The sequence below is a fragment of the Drosophila kikkawai genome, chromosome 2R (assembly GCF_030179895.1).
Source record: "Drosophila kikkawai strain 14028-0561.14 chromosome 2R, DkikHiC1v2, whole genome shotgun sequence".
In the NCBI taxonomy this organism is placed as follows: Eukaryota; Metazoa; Arthropoda; class Insecta; order Diptera; family Drosophilidae; genus Drosophila; species Drosophila kikkawai.
The window spans coordinates 23,198,148-23,212,320 of record NC_091729.1 but is presented as its reverse complement, the minus strand read 5'-3'; the positions used below and the strand labels follow the sequence as shown (position 1 = coordinate 23,212,320).

The window sequence follows — 14,173 nt, the reverse complement described above, 5'->3', positions numbered from 1 at the left end:
CATTAAAACAACTTCCAGTTTCCTTAACAAAATACTTTGTTGTGGCTTCGATAGAATTACAAAAAAACTAGAATTACAACTGAGAAACTCGCGTAACATAAATTACAATTAGAACTATCAACTAAGACTTTACATCTTTGACACAAGGAAGTCTAGAAAACGCCAGATAGTCGTTCAATCTCCAGCAGATCCCCTAGGATCTCCTCCGTTCGCGTGCCAATCTTCTTGGCCACCTCATTACGTTCCGAGTTGGACAGCAGTCGATATGACCATATAAGGTCGCCGTCGATAACGCAGCGTGACGGATTGATGCCCTGTTTCTTGAAGGACTTTAGAGTGCGATACTCCTTGGGATTGAGGCCGCACAGATGCTCCTGGTAAGAGAGCAGCACGTTCTGCAGCATAAGGAATCGCCTGTACACCTTCTCCGGCAGCGGCAGGCAATAGCCTAGAGCTCCATCCAGAGTACCATAGACCACAAAGTGCTTGTTCTCGTACAAGAAGGGCTGGCGCTGATGCAGACCCCTCTGGTGGCACTGCACCCGGAACATGGTGTTCACCACCTGACCCAGATGATAGTCTGCCTTCCGGAGGAGTTTCTGGCCGCCCAGTGATTCCCTGGCCTCTGGCTGGTACATGTACACAATGAGGTTTCCCTCTGCATCGGTCACCAAAAAGCCCAGATTGGAGTTGTCCACCATGAACTCAATGCCATAGACCTCCAGGGGATTAAAGTCCCGCGAGGCAAGCGACAGGGTTCGATACTCCTCCTGGAAGCGCAGCAAGCTGATGGACTTGTAGACATCCGCAATAAATATCAGCGACTTAACCGTGATGATCTGGTGTACATAGATATTCGTGTCGATGAAGGCCACGCCTATGAGATCTCCGTCGCGCAACTGCCAGATGTAGATCTTCTGGCCGAGGCCAGTGACCAGGAAACCCAGCACATCCGATATGGCAGACACCGGTCCCTTTTGCTCCTTCTTGAAGACCTCCTTCAGCTTGAATTTGGTCATGGGCTTTCCGGGTTCCGGTACGACCTCAATGATGTCATAGATGTGGATATTTCCTCTGCTGGTGATATCCTCGCTGTAGTTAAAGTTCGTTCCAATGCACAGATACTCCTTGAGACCCGACCTCGTGCCCTCGTACGACAGCTTGACGATCTTGAAGGCGGTCACATGCTCCCAGGGCTCAAATCGGATGGACGCATCGGGCACAATTTCCCAGGTTTCGGGTGAGATTAGCACCATCTCAAACTGCGACCCAATGGGGTAGATGAACCGCTCGCCGCGACTCTCCTCGGACAATTCCTTGTCCTCGCCATTAAACCGATAGTACTTGGTCATCGGCTCCTCCGTCTGGGTGATCAGGCAGTAGACACGATTCTCGCGATGATAGACCAACTGCCGGGGCGTGCATCTCAGCGGAACCTTTCTCACCGGCCAGGCGGAGTCGTAGCTCAGGTAGCTGGGCAACACAGAGATCTTCAACTCATAGGTGGTGTCAAAGTACAGGAATCCGTTGGGAATATTCACATTGTTGAAGGCGGCAAAGCTGCGCACATCGCCATTGCCCAGTAGCCGATGGATGCGAAGTTCACCCCGGGAGGTGAGGAAAACAAAGCAGGGATTCACTCCACACACCATGATCCCAGACAGACCTCCTACATTGGCGAAAGGTCGTAGTTTTTGGACGTATTTCGGTTGCATTTGGTAGGATTCCAACTCCTCGCGTTCATCGTTCTCATCCAACTCAATGTGCGAGGGCTGCTGGTCCAACAGATTCAGTTGCTCCAGCTTCCGGAACCGTATCTTGAGATGCCCCTTGGGGTACTTAAATACCTGATAGATAAGCAACTCCACTCGGGTCCTCACCAGCAGCAACGGTCTCTCGCCATTCAGACCCATGCCATTGATGCTTAGTTCCAGGGGCAGCGGAGAATTGGCATGCTGCGGCATACAGGCCTGGACAATGCCTGCCTTGGAGTTCTCCTGCGTGGTCAGCGAGATGGGCACAAATTCCATGGCATCCGTTAGGACCATAGCTCCATTGCCCACATCATTCACCAGATAAACCAGCTTCATGTCCGGCATGGAGTAAATCTCCAAGGTGCCACTCTGGCGGGCCACCACCAGCCAATAGCTGGGCTTCGCTTGCACCAGAAGCCGGCGCCACCAGTCGGAGTTCTTTTGCTTGGACTGCTTGGCCAAGTCGGCCATGCTGTTCATCTTAAAGGCATTTCCAGCATCGCCGTACAGCAGATCCTCCTCATCCTCCACCTTCATATTGGGTTCCGCCTTCATGTAGCCACCAAAACTGCTGCCAAATCCACTGCTCGAGCTTCCCGTAAGATTGACATCGTCCGCTTTGACGGTGAACAATCCCGATAGATCCTTGTAGGCGGAAATGGCCACCACGGCGGGGGAGCTGCTGATGGTGTGCTTGTTGATGGCCAACCGGGGAGTTCCACGGGTTTCTCGCAGTGCCAGCGTTATAACCTGACCATTGAGCACACGCAAGCAGACATAGGGATCCGCTATGGAAACCTGTACCACCGGCGAGCCCACATCAATGGGCACGTTCTGAATCAGGCGGGTTCCTTGGAGTAATCTGACATGACGGGTGGTGACCTAAATGGAAGTCAAAATATATTAATGGATATTTCTGGAATATAAAATATGCTAAACACAAGACTCACCTGAACAATGAACCGTTGCTGGCCGAGATTACCCACATAAATCGTTGGCTGATTCACCGTGAATCCAGTATTCTCAATCTCATTGATTTCCTGACCGGTTTGAAGCACCAATGTGGAATTCCTTTGCGAAAGAAGCATGAAATCGTGCTGATCATGACGCGAGGTCTTCTTTGTGGCATCATCAAACACAGTCCACACATCCAGGCAGCCGTCCAGCTCAAAACTGGTAATGATCTGCGGATTAATGCAGTTCACAAAGACAGATAGAGCTCCATTCTTGCTGTGGCCCGTGGCGGCAACTAGTTCGATCTTCAAATCATGCAGGGATTCGGCATGTGGACGTAGAGTGATTCCATCCTCTTCGAATTCTACTCTTTCGCCGGCACACATGTAATTAATGGGTGCCACGTTGATGAGACTGTCGCAGACCTCGAACACGAACTTGCGCAGCTGGAGAACCGAAGCCTTGGCTCCCGAACCATACACCTAAAATATAAGCCATCAAAAGTGATTAGGAATTTTGATTATTAAGAGTAGTAGAGATTAAAGTACCTCCAGTTCCTCATCCTCAATGCGCCGGGACTTGGCTTGTGGAGGAACTGTTTCCATTTCATCCACATCTAATATCTCCTCTACATCCTGATCATCATCCTGCTGACGCTGCTGTTGCTGCTGCTGCTCTGCCTGCTGCTCCACATCATCCAGCGTTATCACCGTGCTCTGATCTTCCTCCGTAAAATGCAACAGCAGGGAGTTACCCAACCGCGAGCCCAAAAATATGTACTCCGAGTGCAAGACGCAAATGCAGCTGGTCAAGACACTGGCGGCAGCCTTATGGAAGTGGAAGTTTCTCACCGTTCTCATCGAATCCACGCAGAGTGTGAGAACGTAAAGATCACCTGTGCGCAGTGAGATCACCAGCTTGTCCACATCGATGAAGGCAAAGTTGGCACAGTCCAAACTGATGCGCACTCCATCCTGTGGTTTCAAGGGAAAGCTGGTGCTGTTGTCCGCCGAACTATTCAAGCTGACGCCGTAAGGTGGAACACTTTGGTTAAGATAGATCACGGCATTCACAGTCATTACCAAGCAGCCACCAATGGGCTTCTGTATAGGATAGACCTGGAAAGTAGAGAGAATCTACATTAGTCTTCAGTTTTGACACAACAAAATCGCATTCATACCTGCAAACAGTCGAATGGCAGACTGTTCACCGTCCAAATAATGGGATGAACTCGCTGCTGGATGTTCAGGGAAATGGCCACCAGAACGCAGGTATCCGAACGAACCTTGATCCTGCCCGCGCAGGTGCGCACCGGCTCGTACAGAATCAGCAGCGTGGGCTCGTAGTAACCGTGCAGGAACTGTATATCCAGCACATTATCAATCTTCTCGTCCAGATCTCGCAGAGCTATCAAATATGACGCCATTATAGGCGTTCTGCTGACCAAGGCTGTGGGCGCCTTCTTGATGGGCTTCACATCCGCCAACTCGATCTCGTCCAGGCTGTTGTCCTTGCGAAAGGGCAGCACCACCAGCCGCTTGCCATAGACCAGCATTACGGCGCACCTGGCATCCGGATCCACGCGCACCAAAGGCACATAGTAGCGACCCGTCCAGCCACCACGGATTTCCTCCTCTTCGAAGTAATGCAGGGAGAGGGTCTTCAGGGCAAAGGTGTCCGGATCATGCTGCAGCACCGACAGCTTGGCGTCCTTGAAACTGATGAGCAGGGCATCCCGCATGGCGCCCGCCAGCGAGACACACTGCAGGGACATCACGTTGCCGTACAGCGAGTACGTGGCCAGGCACTCCAGCCGCATCTTGGGCGCCAGACGCATCTCACTCGGATTCAGCTTCTGCCGCTGGCCCGCCTCCACGTTGGGCGCTACGCGGTACACCTTCAGCACATTAGCGCCCGCCACCACCAGGTTCTCCTCCAGGTTGTTGAAGAAGCGGCACGCTATCGAGAACTCCAGCGCCGTGGCGGCGTGCGTCTGCTTGGACATGGAAAACATTGCGGTCGTGTGGTTCGCTAGGTGCCGCAACTAGTTAAAACATTATTAAACAAATTTAACAAGTTCAACAATTAGCCGGCTGCTAGAGATGTGAGAAATTATGTATCGTGATATCGATAGTATTGGGACCTGTAAACATTTAATCGCGATATTTTGTTGGACAAATAAATTATAGGGTTTCTTAATGTATTAACAAATTAAATTGCGAAAAATAGATAGGATTGATACGCCATTTCTTTTAAATAATTGGACAGACGGCTGAACTATTTCGATAACGATAGCTTTCTTTCTGCGACGCAGATCCTGCGATAGTGCTCCGATGTTGTGCCACCACTATCACAAATCCAAAAGATGGCAACTCCGTTTCTCAAGCAGTGACAACAATTCGAGCGTTTCGCGTTTAGAACTGGCCACGAAAAATTATAAAACATTGGAAGTACGGGACGCAAGGTGCGGGTCTAGTTTGTGTGATTGAAGCTGAGAGCGCAAAACAAATAATTAAATTTCATTCAATTAAACGCAGCTTTTCTGCGTAGTGCGTGCGAGCGGGACGGGCGCTGGCCAGATAGCGTGAAACGCCTGCGCCAGAAAGGGACCGGCATAGGCAGCTAGAAAAGAATCATTTTGTAGTTGCTTTTGTTTGTGTGTTTGGCATTCACATTTCCCCCATTCAATATTTAATTCAGTGAGCCATTAACGGTGCCCAATTCGGCATTATGCAAAAGATAGTGCTGCACCAGGGCCCGAAATCTGTATAATAAGGGGGTTAAGCACCCGCAGAACAGCTTTAAAATAGAAGCAAACCCAATTTTTCTGCTTCTCTGCGCCTCGGCTCTGCCTATCCGTGTGTGCGTGTGTGTGCGTGCGTGAGAAAAAAATATAACCAACCAACAACTTTGCAGGTCGTCGTCGTTGTTGTTGTTGGTAGTTACATTGTTGTTTCTGTTGATTTTTGCAGGCGAGTGCAGAAAAATTCAAATGAAAACGAGAATTAAAGCGGAAAACTAGGAAAAGTGAAGAAAAAAATCTCCGCATAGCCGCAATTTGATTACATATAAATCGAGACACACACACACCCTTGTATATTTAAATACACACACACGCACATACATACACACAGATGGCAGTGCATATACAAAGGGCGCAACGTTAAAATTATACAGACATTTGCCTTAAAATGGACAATTCCGCTGGCCAGGTTAGTGCAGCGTGCAGGAATAATAAATGGTTGGGAATAAACACACAATAGAACCCGTTTCCTAATCGCTGGCCCATCTCTAAATTTGGTCTTTGGGAAAACTGCATCTGCTTGAACTAAGCCCGCCCCGCATCGGGCGAAACCCCTGTAAAACAACTCCTTTTTCGTTGAACAAAAGCAAATCAAATTGGATTAAAACTTAAATTTGAAAGCCAAGTAACTTTAGGGTAATTAGGTATTATTCAAGGAGAAATTTAACTTATTTATCTTTTTAAATACGTTTTGTTTTTATTATTTTGTTTATAAGACTCAGATTCTGTCTTTAATCTTTAAACATAAATTTTATCTCCAAGAATATCTACCAAATAAAGCTCAATAAATGAACAAAAAATAGTTTAAAAAAAAGCGTACTAATTGCTTTAATATTCGTTCAAGTCCTAAATATTTATTTATAAGTTTCCAAAATCTTTATAGAGTTAAGTTTTCTATTAGTTATTTCCTGTTTTTCTTTTTTTTATAAATTAACCCATTTATATTTAGTTTATAAACAAGCAACAGGCCGAATAATGATCTGTATCCTTCAAAAACTTCAAAGTAATCTTGTACAACTTCCTATATCTATATATTTCTCAGTATGTGCGGAAGAAACTTGCCTGACATGGATGCAAGAATAAAAAGTTCGCTGTAAATAGATTAGGCGATAGAGCGATTAACAATGAAAACCATAACGCCGGATACGACGACGGCATCGTCGCAGCATCAACAACTTCTCATTCCACAAGCGGATCAGCAGCAGCATCATCCGCTGCAGCAGCAGCATCACCAGAATCAGCACCAGCAGACCTTGGTGGCTGCTCCGCCGCCTCCGATCATAATGGAGCATGTTAACCTAGTGGATGACGATGAGAAGGATCCACTGGCGCTGGAGCAAATTGAGGTGTCGCCCACCACCAAGCACACGCACAGTCTGAGGTGAGTTTTGACATTAGCAAAAGACCTATCCAGCCAGAGCACTAATATTATTTACTATTTGCAGACGCCACCTGCCACGCATAATCGTGAAACCAATACCACCTGAGAAAAAGCCCCTGGCGCCCAGTGAAGATGCGATGGCCACCTTGCCTGGCCATTTGCCACCGCCACCCACTGCCGCTAATCCTGCTCCTGCTCCACCCGCGCGTTTAATCAGCAGTCGACGGATACAGCAACAGCAGCAGGCCAAAGCGGCAGCAGCAGCAGCGGCGGCGGCGGCGGCAGCAGCAGCAGCTGCAGCAGCGGCGGCAGCGGCCTCAGCACAAGCCCAGGCCGCCAGTAGCCATCCATCCGCCTTGTCACCTGGTAGCAAGGCCGGCTCCTCGCAAGCTTCAACCATGCGTGAGGTTTTGGCGTCCATACCCGGCTTTAGTGTGAAGCCCCGGCGGCGAAGCAATAAGAAGCTGACGACAGCGGCGCAAATTGAGCAGACAAAGGACGGCAAGATAGATCTGGAGACGCCCGACTCCATTCTAGCCTCTACCAACCTAAGGGCGCTGCTCAACAAGCAAACTTTTTCACTGCTGCCGCCGATCTATCAATACAATCTCATACAGCTGCTGCCCAGCGTGGATCGCGAGGCCAGCGAGCTGGAGCTGCCCGGCAGCAGCAGCGCCAGCTCCTCCTCCTCCTCCGAGGGCATAAGGTTGAGTGCCTCGTGCCTGAACAACGAGTTCTTTGCCCGAGCCTGTCTGGAGTGGCGGGAAAGGCTGAGCGAAGGAGAATTCACGCCAGAGAACCAGTTAAAGCTAAAAACCGAAGCGGAGCGCGAGAAAAACAAGCTGGATCCCTGGAAGCTGAAGCACTTTGAGCCCTACTGGGGCGAAAAGAACTCCAGGAGCAAGGTGAGCAAGCCGGGAGGCGAGGCCAAGGAGCAGAAGGTGCCCGTCTCCAGCATTAAGAGTGAGCCCAAACCACCAGCGACATTGCAACCACAACCACAGCAACAACAAGCAACATGTGATAATGAGACTGAATTAAAATTTGATTTGGTAAGTAAACATCAGCTCGTTATAAACGAATCCAGTTACCTAATCCCTTAAACCCATAGAGCACAAAGTGCGAAACGACAGCAGCAGCCACAAATACTACTACAACAGCTAAAACATCCATGCCTCTCGAAAACAACACTGTGCTAACCGAGCAGCAGCGCCGCGTCCTCAAACGTCCATCGAGCAGTCCATCGCAACGCAAACCGTCGGCACCCACAACGATAGCCACCATAAACCTGGACGATGATCCCGACGAGGAGCTGCCCAGCACGTCCAAGGATAGCAAGCAGCTGAAGATTGCCGTCTCCTGCGTTGAAATTGTTCCTAATGCGTCAGGTAGTATTCCGGAGGCTGATGTTGTGGATCATGTGGCAGGGAAAAAGGAGATCAAGGAGCAGCAGCAGCAGCAGCAACAGCAGCCACTTATCAACAGTACCTGTGATAAAATTGAGCCATCTGAGTGCAGTAATGAAGTGATTGTTGCCATGGAGCAGGATGAGGATATGAACGATGTGGAGGCGGTGGTTGCCATGCCAGCGATTGCGGCTGTTACGCCTGCCACAGCCCCAGTGGTGTCGGAACCCGAGGTGGTCAATCATTTTGTGAGCTACTTGCAGAGCGTGGAGCTAGCAGCTGGTAAGTTGGATACAACTAGCAAAGTATGTTTAATAATGACCATGTATAATTTCCAGAAACCAAAGCGCCTTTGGAGCAGTCAAATGAGGCAAATAACAGCCATGATTTCGTCTTTGCTGACACCATCGATCACGGTTAGTTTGTGACTCTTAAAGTTGTTATCAAAATGTTTAACTAATCAAACCTTTCACTCGTTACCATCAGCCTATTTCCAAGACCATCAGTCGTCAGTCATCAATCATAACTACTTCACATCATCTTCATCATCGAATAGTAATCAAATCATTATCTTCCTACACTCACTGGAGTCTTTTATATACTTATATATGGTTTCTATCTTGCTTTGCAGCGGCGACCCAACACAAAACAATTGGAAAACTGGAAGAGCCCAGCGATAAGCTAGAGGATTCGCCAATGCCCATTGCCAGCTCGATTTCTGGTTCAACACCGGCCAGTTCCATTACATCCACCAGTTGCACCTCGTCCTCATCCTCCACTGCCTCCATGTCGTCGTCGTGCTCTAGCAGCAATTCCAGCTCAACGACAACAGCGCCCACGACATCGTCCTCGGTGGGAGCAGCCACAGCTCCACTGACTCTGGCGGCAGCTGATGAATCCACTTTGGCCAATGTCCAGGCAATGCTTTCAACGGTGGCCAAGTTGCAGCAGCAGCAGGAGTTGCCTGTGGAGTTGAACTCCAGCGAGATGTATCAGCATGTGCAGCACGATTGGAACTTTGGTGACATCAAGCTAAGCAGCACGCAGTCCACGGTAGATCAGCAGCAAAACCTGAATCATGAGGCTATCAATCTTATGGATGTAGGGCAAGAAGCCGAGATTATCGACGACATTATGGACAACGATGTGTGCCATGAGGTGATCGATGACGAAGAGGAACTGGAGGACGAAGAGGAGGAGGAGGAAGAGGATGATGAGGTGGTGGAATGTATAACCGAAGAGCAGCAGGAAGAACATCAGCTAATAGACGATGACAGTGATGCAGTGCGTGAGATTGTGGACAAGCTGCAGCATCAACATCAGCAACAACAGCAGCAACAGCAGCCGCAGCGGCAGCAACTGCATATCCAGGATGTCGTACAATTGGCACAACATTCGTTTATGCCCCAAGCCCACAGCGAGTATGGGAACGAGGTGAGTTTTGTGGAAGAAAATCAAATATTTAAATATTAATTATGAATTTTATTTTTACACCAGATCTCCCAGGAGATGCTCTGTGACGCTGTGCCCATGTCTGCTGCGGAAATGGAGGTATCCAGCACGGTGATCACCAACAGCAGCAATAGCAATGACAGCAGCAGCAACAATCTCAGCCTGTGCAGCAGCAGCAGCCTCACCTTAAATCAACTGCCGCAGCAAGCGGCGCCACAGCAGCAGCAAAACAGCACAGCAGCTGTTCCACAGCAGCGTCAGATTCTAGTGGACTCCAATGGCCAGATAATTGGCAACTTTCTGCTCCAACAGCAGCAACGCCAGCAACAGCAGCAGCAGCAACAACAGCAGCAGCTTCTACAACAATTCACGCTTCAAGCAGCTGCTGCACAGCAGCAACAACAGCAGCAGCAGCAGCAGCAGCAAGCAACAAGTAGTAATGCCTTGGCCAAGACCTTGCCGGTGGCCCTACGCAATGGAGCCCAGCAGTTTCTGTCACCCAACTTGCTTGCCCAACAGCAGCAGCAGCAGCAACAGCAACTGGAACAGCAGCAGGCTGCAGCTCAACAGAAGCAACAGCAACTTCAGCAATTTGCCTTGCAACAGGCGCAACTGCATCAGCGGCAACTAATGGCCCAGGCAGCAAACAACAATCTGCTGCAGCAGCAACAACAACAACAGCAGCAGCAGCAAAACGTGGTACCACCAGTGACCACACAGGCCAAGTTCATAGCCAAGCCATTGAACATCATTTCCATGACGCGACCTGCCAATGCCTCGCCCACCACAGCAGCAACAACGGCAAACACCACAACAATTCCGTCCGCCTACGCCAATGTTGTTGCTGTGACAGCAGCCGCGCAATCGCCACCAGTACCTGCCCCGCAGCAACAGCAACAACAGCAGCAGCAGCAACAGCAGCAAATATCCAATCACAACAGCAGCTTGCAACAGCAATTACCCACGATTCCCAATGCTCTGACGATGAAGCCTCTGCCGCCATCGGGAGTGCCCACAACCATTGCCCAGCAGCGATTGCAGCCTAAAATGCCGACAGGCAAGGGACGCAAGGCTACCAACAACAGGTTGCCGCCCGGAGCGGTCAATCTAGAGCGTAGCTATCAAATCTGCCAGGCTGTGATCCAGAACAGTCCAAATCGGGAGAACCTCAAAGCTCAGCTGCGGCCGCCAGCGGCGATTCTCAACCAGCATCAGCAGCCGACGGTAACCACGGCGGCGACCACACCTGTTAACCCTATAACCCTCAACGTCTCCACCGTGGCTGCCACACCCATGTCCAACATGACGACAGCCAGTGGGAATGCGGCAGCAGCAGCAGCAGCTGCAGCTCCGCCGCAGAATATATTAAAACAGGAGGAGTTGCTGGTGAGCGGAGCAGCTGGAACTGGAGCTTTGCCAGCGGGATTGCCCCCAAATGTAATGGGCGTCGGACGTCCGGGTGTATATAAGGTAGGTGATAAGCTGTAGCCTATTGATATCAAGCCTTATATTCCTTGCCTTTCCAGGTAATTGGTCCTCGAATGAGTGGTTTTCCGCGCAAGAAATATGTTCAGCGAAAGCCCTCGCCCACCACCCTGATACGGCATGTGTTTAGTCCTGGACCTGGAGGTGCTAATGCCACACCGCAGCAGCTGCAGTTACTGCAGCAGCAGCATCAACAGGCAGCGGCAACATCGCCAGTGCCACAAAATCCACAGCAGGCGCAGGCCACCGAGCAGCTGATACACCAGAATGGTAGCGGGCAATATGTGCTAGTGCACAGGGCGAATGTGGGAGCAGCAGACAATCAAGCGCCAAGGGCCTCCAGTGCCCCGCCGCTGCATCAGAATCAGGTAAGTAATACTTTAGACTTTTTTAGAATGGTTACAATTACTAAATTGTATTTTTTTTGTTGCAGTTTGTCACCGTTCAGAATCCTTTACATAGCCTCAATGGCATTAACATGGGCGGACGCGGGCGTCCAGCATCGGTGGATACAACGGCAGGCAGTGGTGGCAACATTTCCGCCACAGATGCGTTGCATCATCACCATCATCACGAACTGCAGCAGCAGCAGCAACAACAACAACAACAGCAGCAGCAGCCGCTGGGGAATGTGGGCGCCGCCGCGAATATTGTGCGGCGCAATATCGCTGCAGGTAAATTGGTGTATTATTAGTGGTTAGCGAGGTACGTCTTTCAAATCACCACCCACAAAATTCATCCATTTATTGGTCATCAAACCATTAAATTGGCACGCAATAATTAGTTCGTTGCAAATAGATTTGTTAAATTAACGGCCGTGTGATTGAATTTTAATTTTGTACTAAGGTAAAATGCATGTTTTGAGCGGATTTGAGTCATAAATTCATGTGAATCCACTGAGATAGCAGCAGGGACCGGTAGAAATTGAATTTACAAGTTTATCTAATAATAAAGTAAAGTAAAATTTTATTTTATTTTGATTTAAAAGTTTATTTAAATTTAAAGTGAAGTAATTTTATTTCACTTTGATTTTAAAGTTTATCTAATAATAAAGTAAAGTAATTTAATTTTATTTTGATTTCTGATAATATTGAGTATTATTATTTATTATATTTTTTAATTTTTAAATTCTAGTAAAAATATTTTAAAATTTTGTGATAGAGTTTTAAAAATTAAACCTACTTACTGTCCCTGCTATCTAACTTCCTTATTAATATAAACATATTTATATTTTACTAGATATCTTTATTTATTAGTAAGTATTTAACTGTAGAACTTAAGTTTATAAAGTACCTTTTATAATTTTAATTAAAACCTCAAATAATTTACCCAATTTAGGGCCCAACATAGCCTACATCGACGGGAGCAATACCAACTCCACGGCCGTCGCTGTCATGGAGGCGGGCAACAACTACATAGTGACCACCACGGCAGCCCCAACGGCAGCAGCTCCTCCGCAACCGTCGCAACAGCAGCAGCAATCGGCGCAGCCTCATCCCCTGCTGCAGTTGCATCAGAGCGGTGAGAATACTCCGCCGGGCAACGAGGCCAACAGCGCAACGCCAAACAACTGCGCCTGCTCGCTGAACGCCATGGTGATCTGCCAGCAGTGCGGCGCCTTCTGCCACGACGACTGCATCAGTGCGGCCAAGCTGTGCGTGGCCTGCGTGATCAGATGAGATGGATAACGTATTGTAGTGACTTAGAGACCCAGTATAGAGACACCGAACGCATGATGATCTGTGGACTAATAGCAATCAAAGAGCAAGAAGCAAAGAGCAAAGCAAAAACCAATTGTACAACAAGAATGAAGAAAACACAACGCAAGTGCAGAGGCTTACACGGGCACCGAAGCAGCAACCATACATATATGTATATTATAATTCATAATTCGCAAAACATGTAAACTAAGCAGAGCAAACGTAGCAGACACTTTTTGTATAAAGTCAGTAGAGGAGGATAGGGAGAAGATGGAGGCAAAAGCTAGTGTTGTGTATTTTGTGCTTGTGGCATATGTATATCCCCTAAGATACTCGTTGTTTGTTTGTGATTGTTTAAGGATATCATCACACGAGCACTCTAAAACAAGTGGATCCATATAGAAACTCTCATTGTAATTGTAACAGCAAGGCATCTCAGATCGGAAAAGGCAAAACAAAAAAAAAAAAACTATAAGAACTAACGAAACAGATTCAAGTGTAAATATATTTATGTTTTAATGTACCTTATGTGTAATAACATATAAGCAGCAGAGACAAGGTTAGGTTAGTTACATGAACTCACTTACGTCGGATGACTATATTTTTATAATTTATTCGGTTGGTTCGTTTTATGTGAATACTGTGAACCCGATCGATATACTTATTGCTGTATAAGTATACTATAATTTACGGTGTAACTTATGAAATATTCATAGTGTATTTTGTCAGGCTTGGGACGCCTGCCAGCGGCGTCTTCTGCCGCCTAGGCTTTAATTTGTAACTCTCTAAGTTTAGTATTATCCACCCGACAACACACACACACGAAAACACACTCACCCCCAAGCATTCTAAGACTCTTCACGCCCACATTTCTTTAGCATATAGCGCATAAACGTAATTGTAATACACGTAAATGATTTCTAAAAACGAAACCCTATATATTAAGCTAAAAATTGTTGATAAATACAATGCAAATTATATATATATAAAAAAAAACATGAAAATAGGAAACCATACATTGAAGACATGAATTATAGCCAGTAAATCAACATGAAGACACAATATGGCGAGATAAAACCAAAATTCAAAAAGAATCCCAAACAAAAAGAAGAACAAGAACAGAACATTTTGCTCCTAGATGCACTCACCGCAAAATTAACCAATAAATAAAGATTATTACGAATAAATTTGAAATTAAGAACGAACTATAAAATTTTAAGGAGGAGAATCAATCGCAG

At 47.6% G+C, this 14,173-nt stretch overlaps 2 protein-coding genes across 6 annotated transcripts; one reads left to right on the top strand and one right to left on the bottom strand.

Annotated features, from left to right (window-relative positions):
* Positions 1-18: 18 nt before the first annotated feature.
* On the bottom strand, positions 19-4,824 carry Cpsf160 (cleavage and polyadenylation specificity factor subunit 1). The gene is made up of 4 exons (XM_017169310.3): positions 3,889-4,824; positions 3,257-3,826; positions 2,705-3,190; positions 19-2,636 (listed from the first exon to the last, which is right to left on the bottom strand). Exons 1-4 carry the CDS (start codon positions 4,720-4,722, stop codon positions 153-155), a joined length of 4,374 nt encoding a protein of 1,457 aa, XP_017024799.1. The 5' UTR covers positions 4,723-4,824; the 3' UTR covers positions 19-152.
* A 238-nt stretch (positions 4,825-5,062) lies between these two features.
* Asx (Additional sex combs) lies at positions 5,063-14,122 on the top strand. 5 transcript variants are annotated; one of them, XM_017169239.3, is made up of 11 exons: positions 5,063-5,172; positions 6,554-6,892; positions 6,957-7,944; positions 8,004-8,580; positions 8,637-8,714; positions 8,785-8,853; positions 8,930-9,732; positions 9,796-11,220; positions 11,277-11,603; positions 11,669-11,909; positions 12,574-14,122. In XM_017169239.3, exons 2-11 carry the CDS (start codon positions 6,636-6,638, stop codon positions 12,912-12,914), a joined length of 5,106 nt encoding a protein of 1,701 aa, XP_017024728.1. In that variant the 5' UTR covers positions 5,063-5,172; positions 6,554-6,635; the 3' UTR covers positions 12,915-14,122. The 5 variants fall into 5 exon arrangements, with proteins under 5 accessions (XP_017024728.1, XP_070139968.1, XP_070139965.1 ...); XM_070283864.1 differs by lacking the exon at positions 5,063-5,172 and adding an exon at positions 5,422-5,920; XM_070283866.1 differs by lacking the exons at positions 5,063-5,172; positions 8,785-8,853 and adding an exon at positions 5,422-5,920.
* Positions 14,123-14,173: the final 51 nt, after the last annotated feature.

Excerpts from the sequence above, each read along its gene's own strand:
- Asx (XM_017169239.3), top strand. The coding sequence starts at position 6,636 with ATGAAAACCATAACGCCGGATACGACGACGGCATCGTCGCAGCATCAA. Across the intron at positions 8,715-8,784 it reads TGCTGACACCATCGATCACG|CCTATTTCCAAGACCATCAG; the intron begins GTTAGTTTGTGA and ends CGTTACCATCAG. Across the intron at positions 11,221-11,276 it reads GACGTCCGGGTGTATATAAG|GTAATTGGTCCTCGAATGAG; the intron begins GTAGGTGATAAG and ends TTGCCTTTCCAG.
- Cpsf160 (XM_017169310.3), bottom strand. The coding sequence starts at position 4,722 with ATGTTTTCCATGTCCAAGCAGACGCACGCCGCCACGGCGCTGGAGTTC. Across the intron at positions 3,827-3,888 it reads TGCCATTCGACTGTTTGCAG|GTCTATCCTATACAGAAGCC; the intron begins GTATGAATGCGA and ends TCTACTTTCCAG. Across the intron at positions 3,191-3,256 it reads TTGAGGATGAGGAACTGGAG|GTGTATGGTTCGGGAGCCAA; the intron begins GTACTTTAATCT and ends CTTATATTTTAG.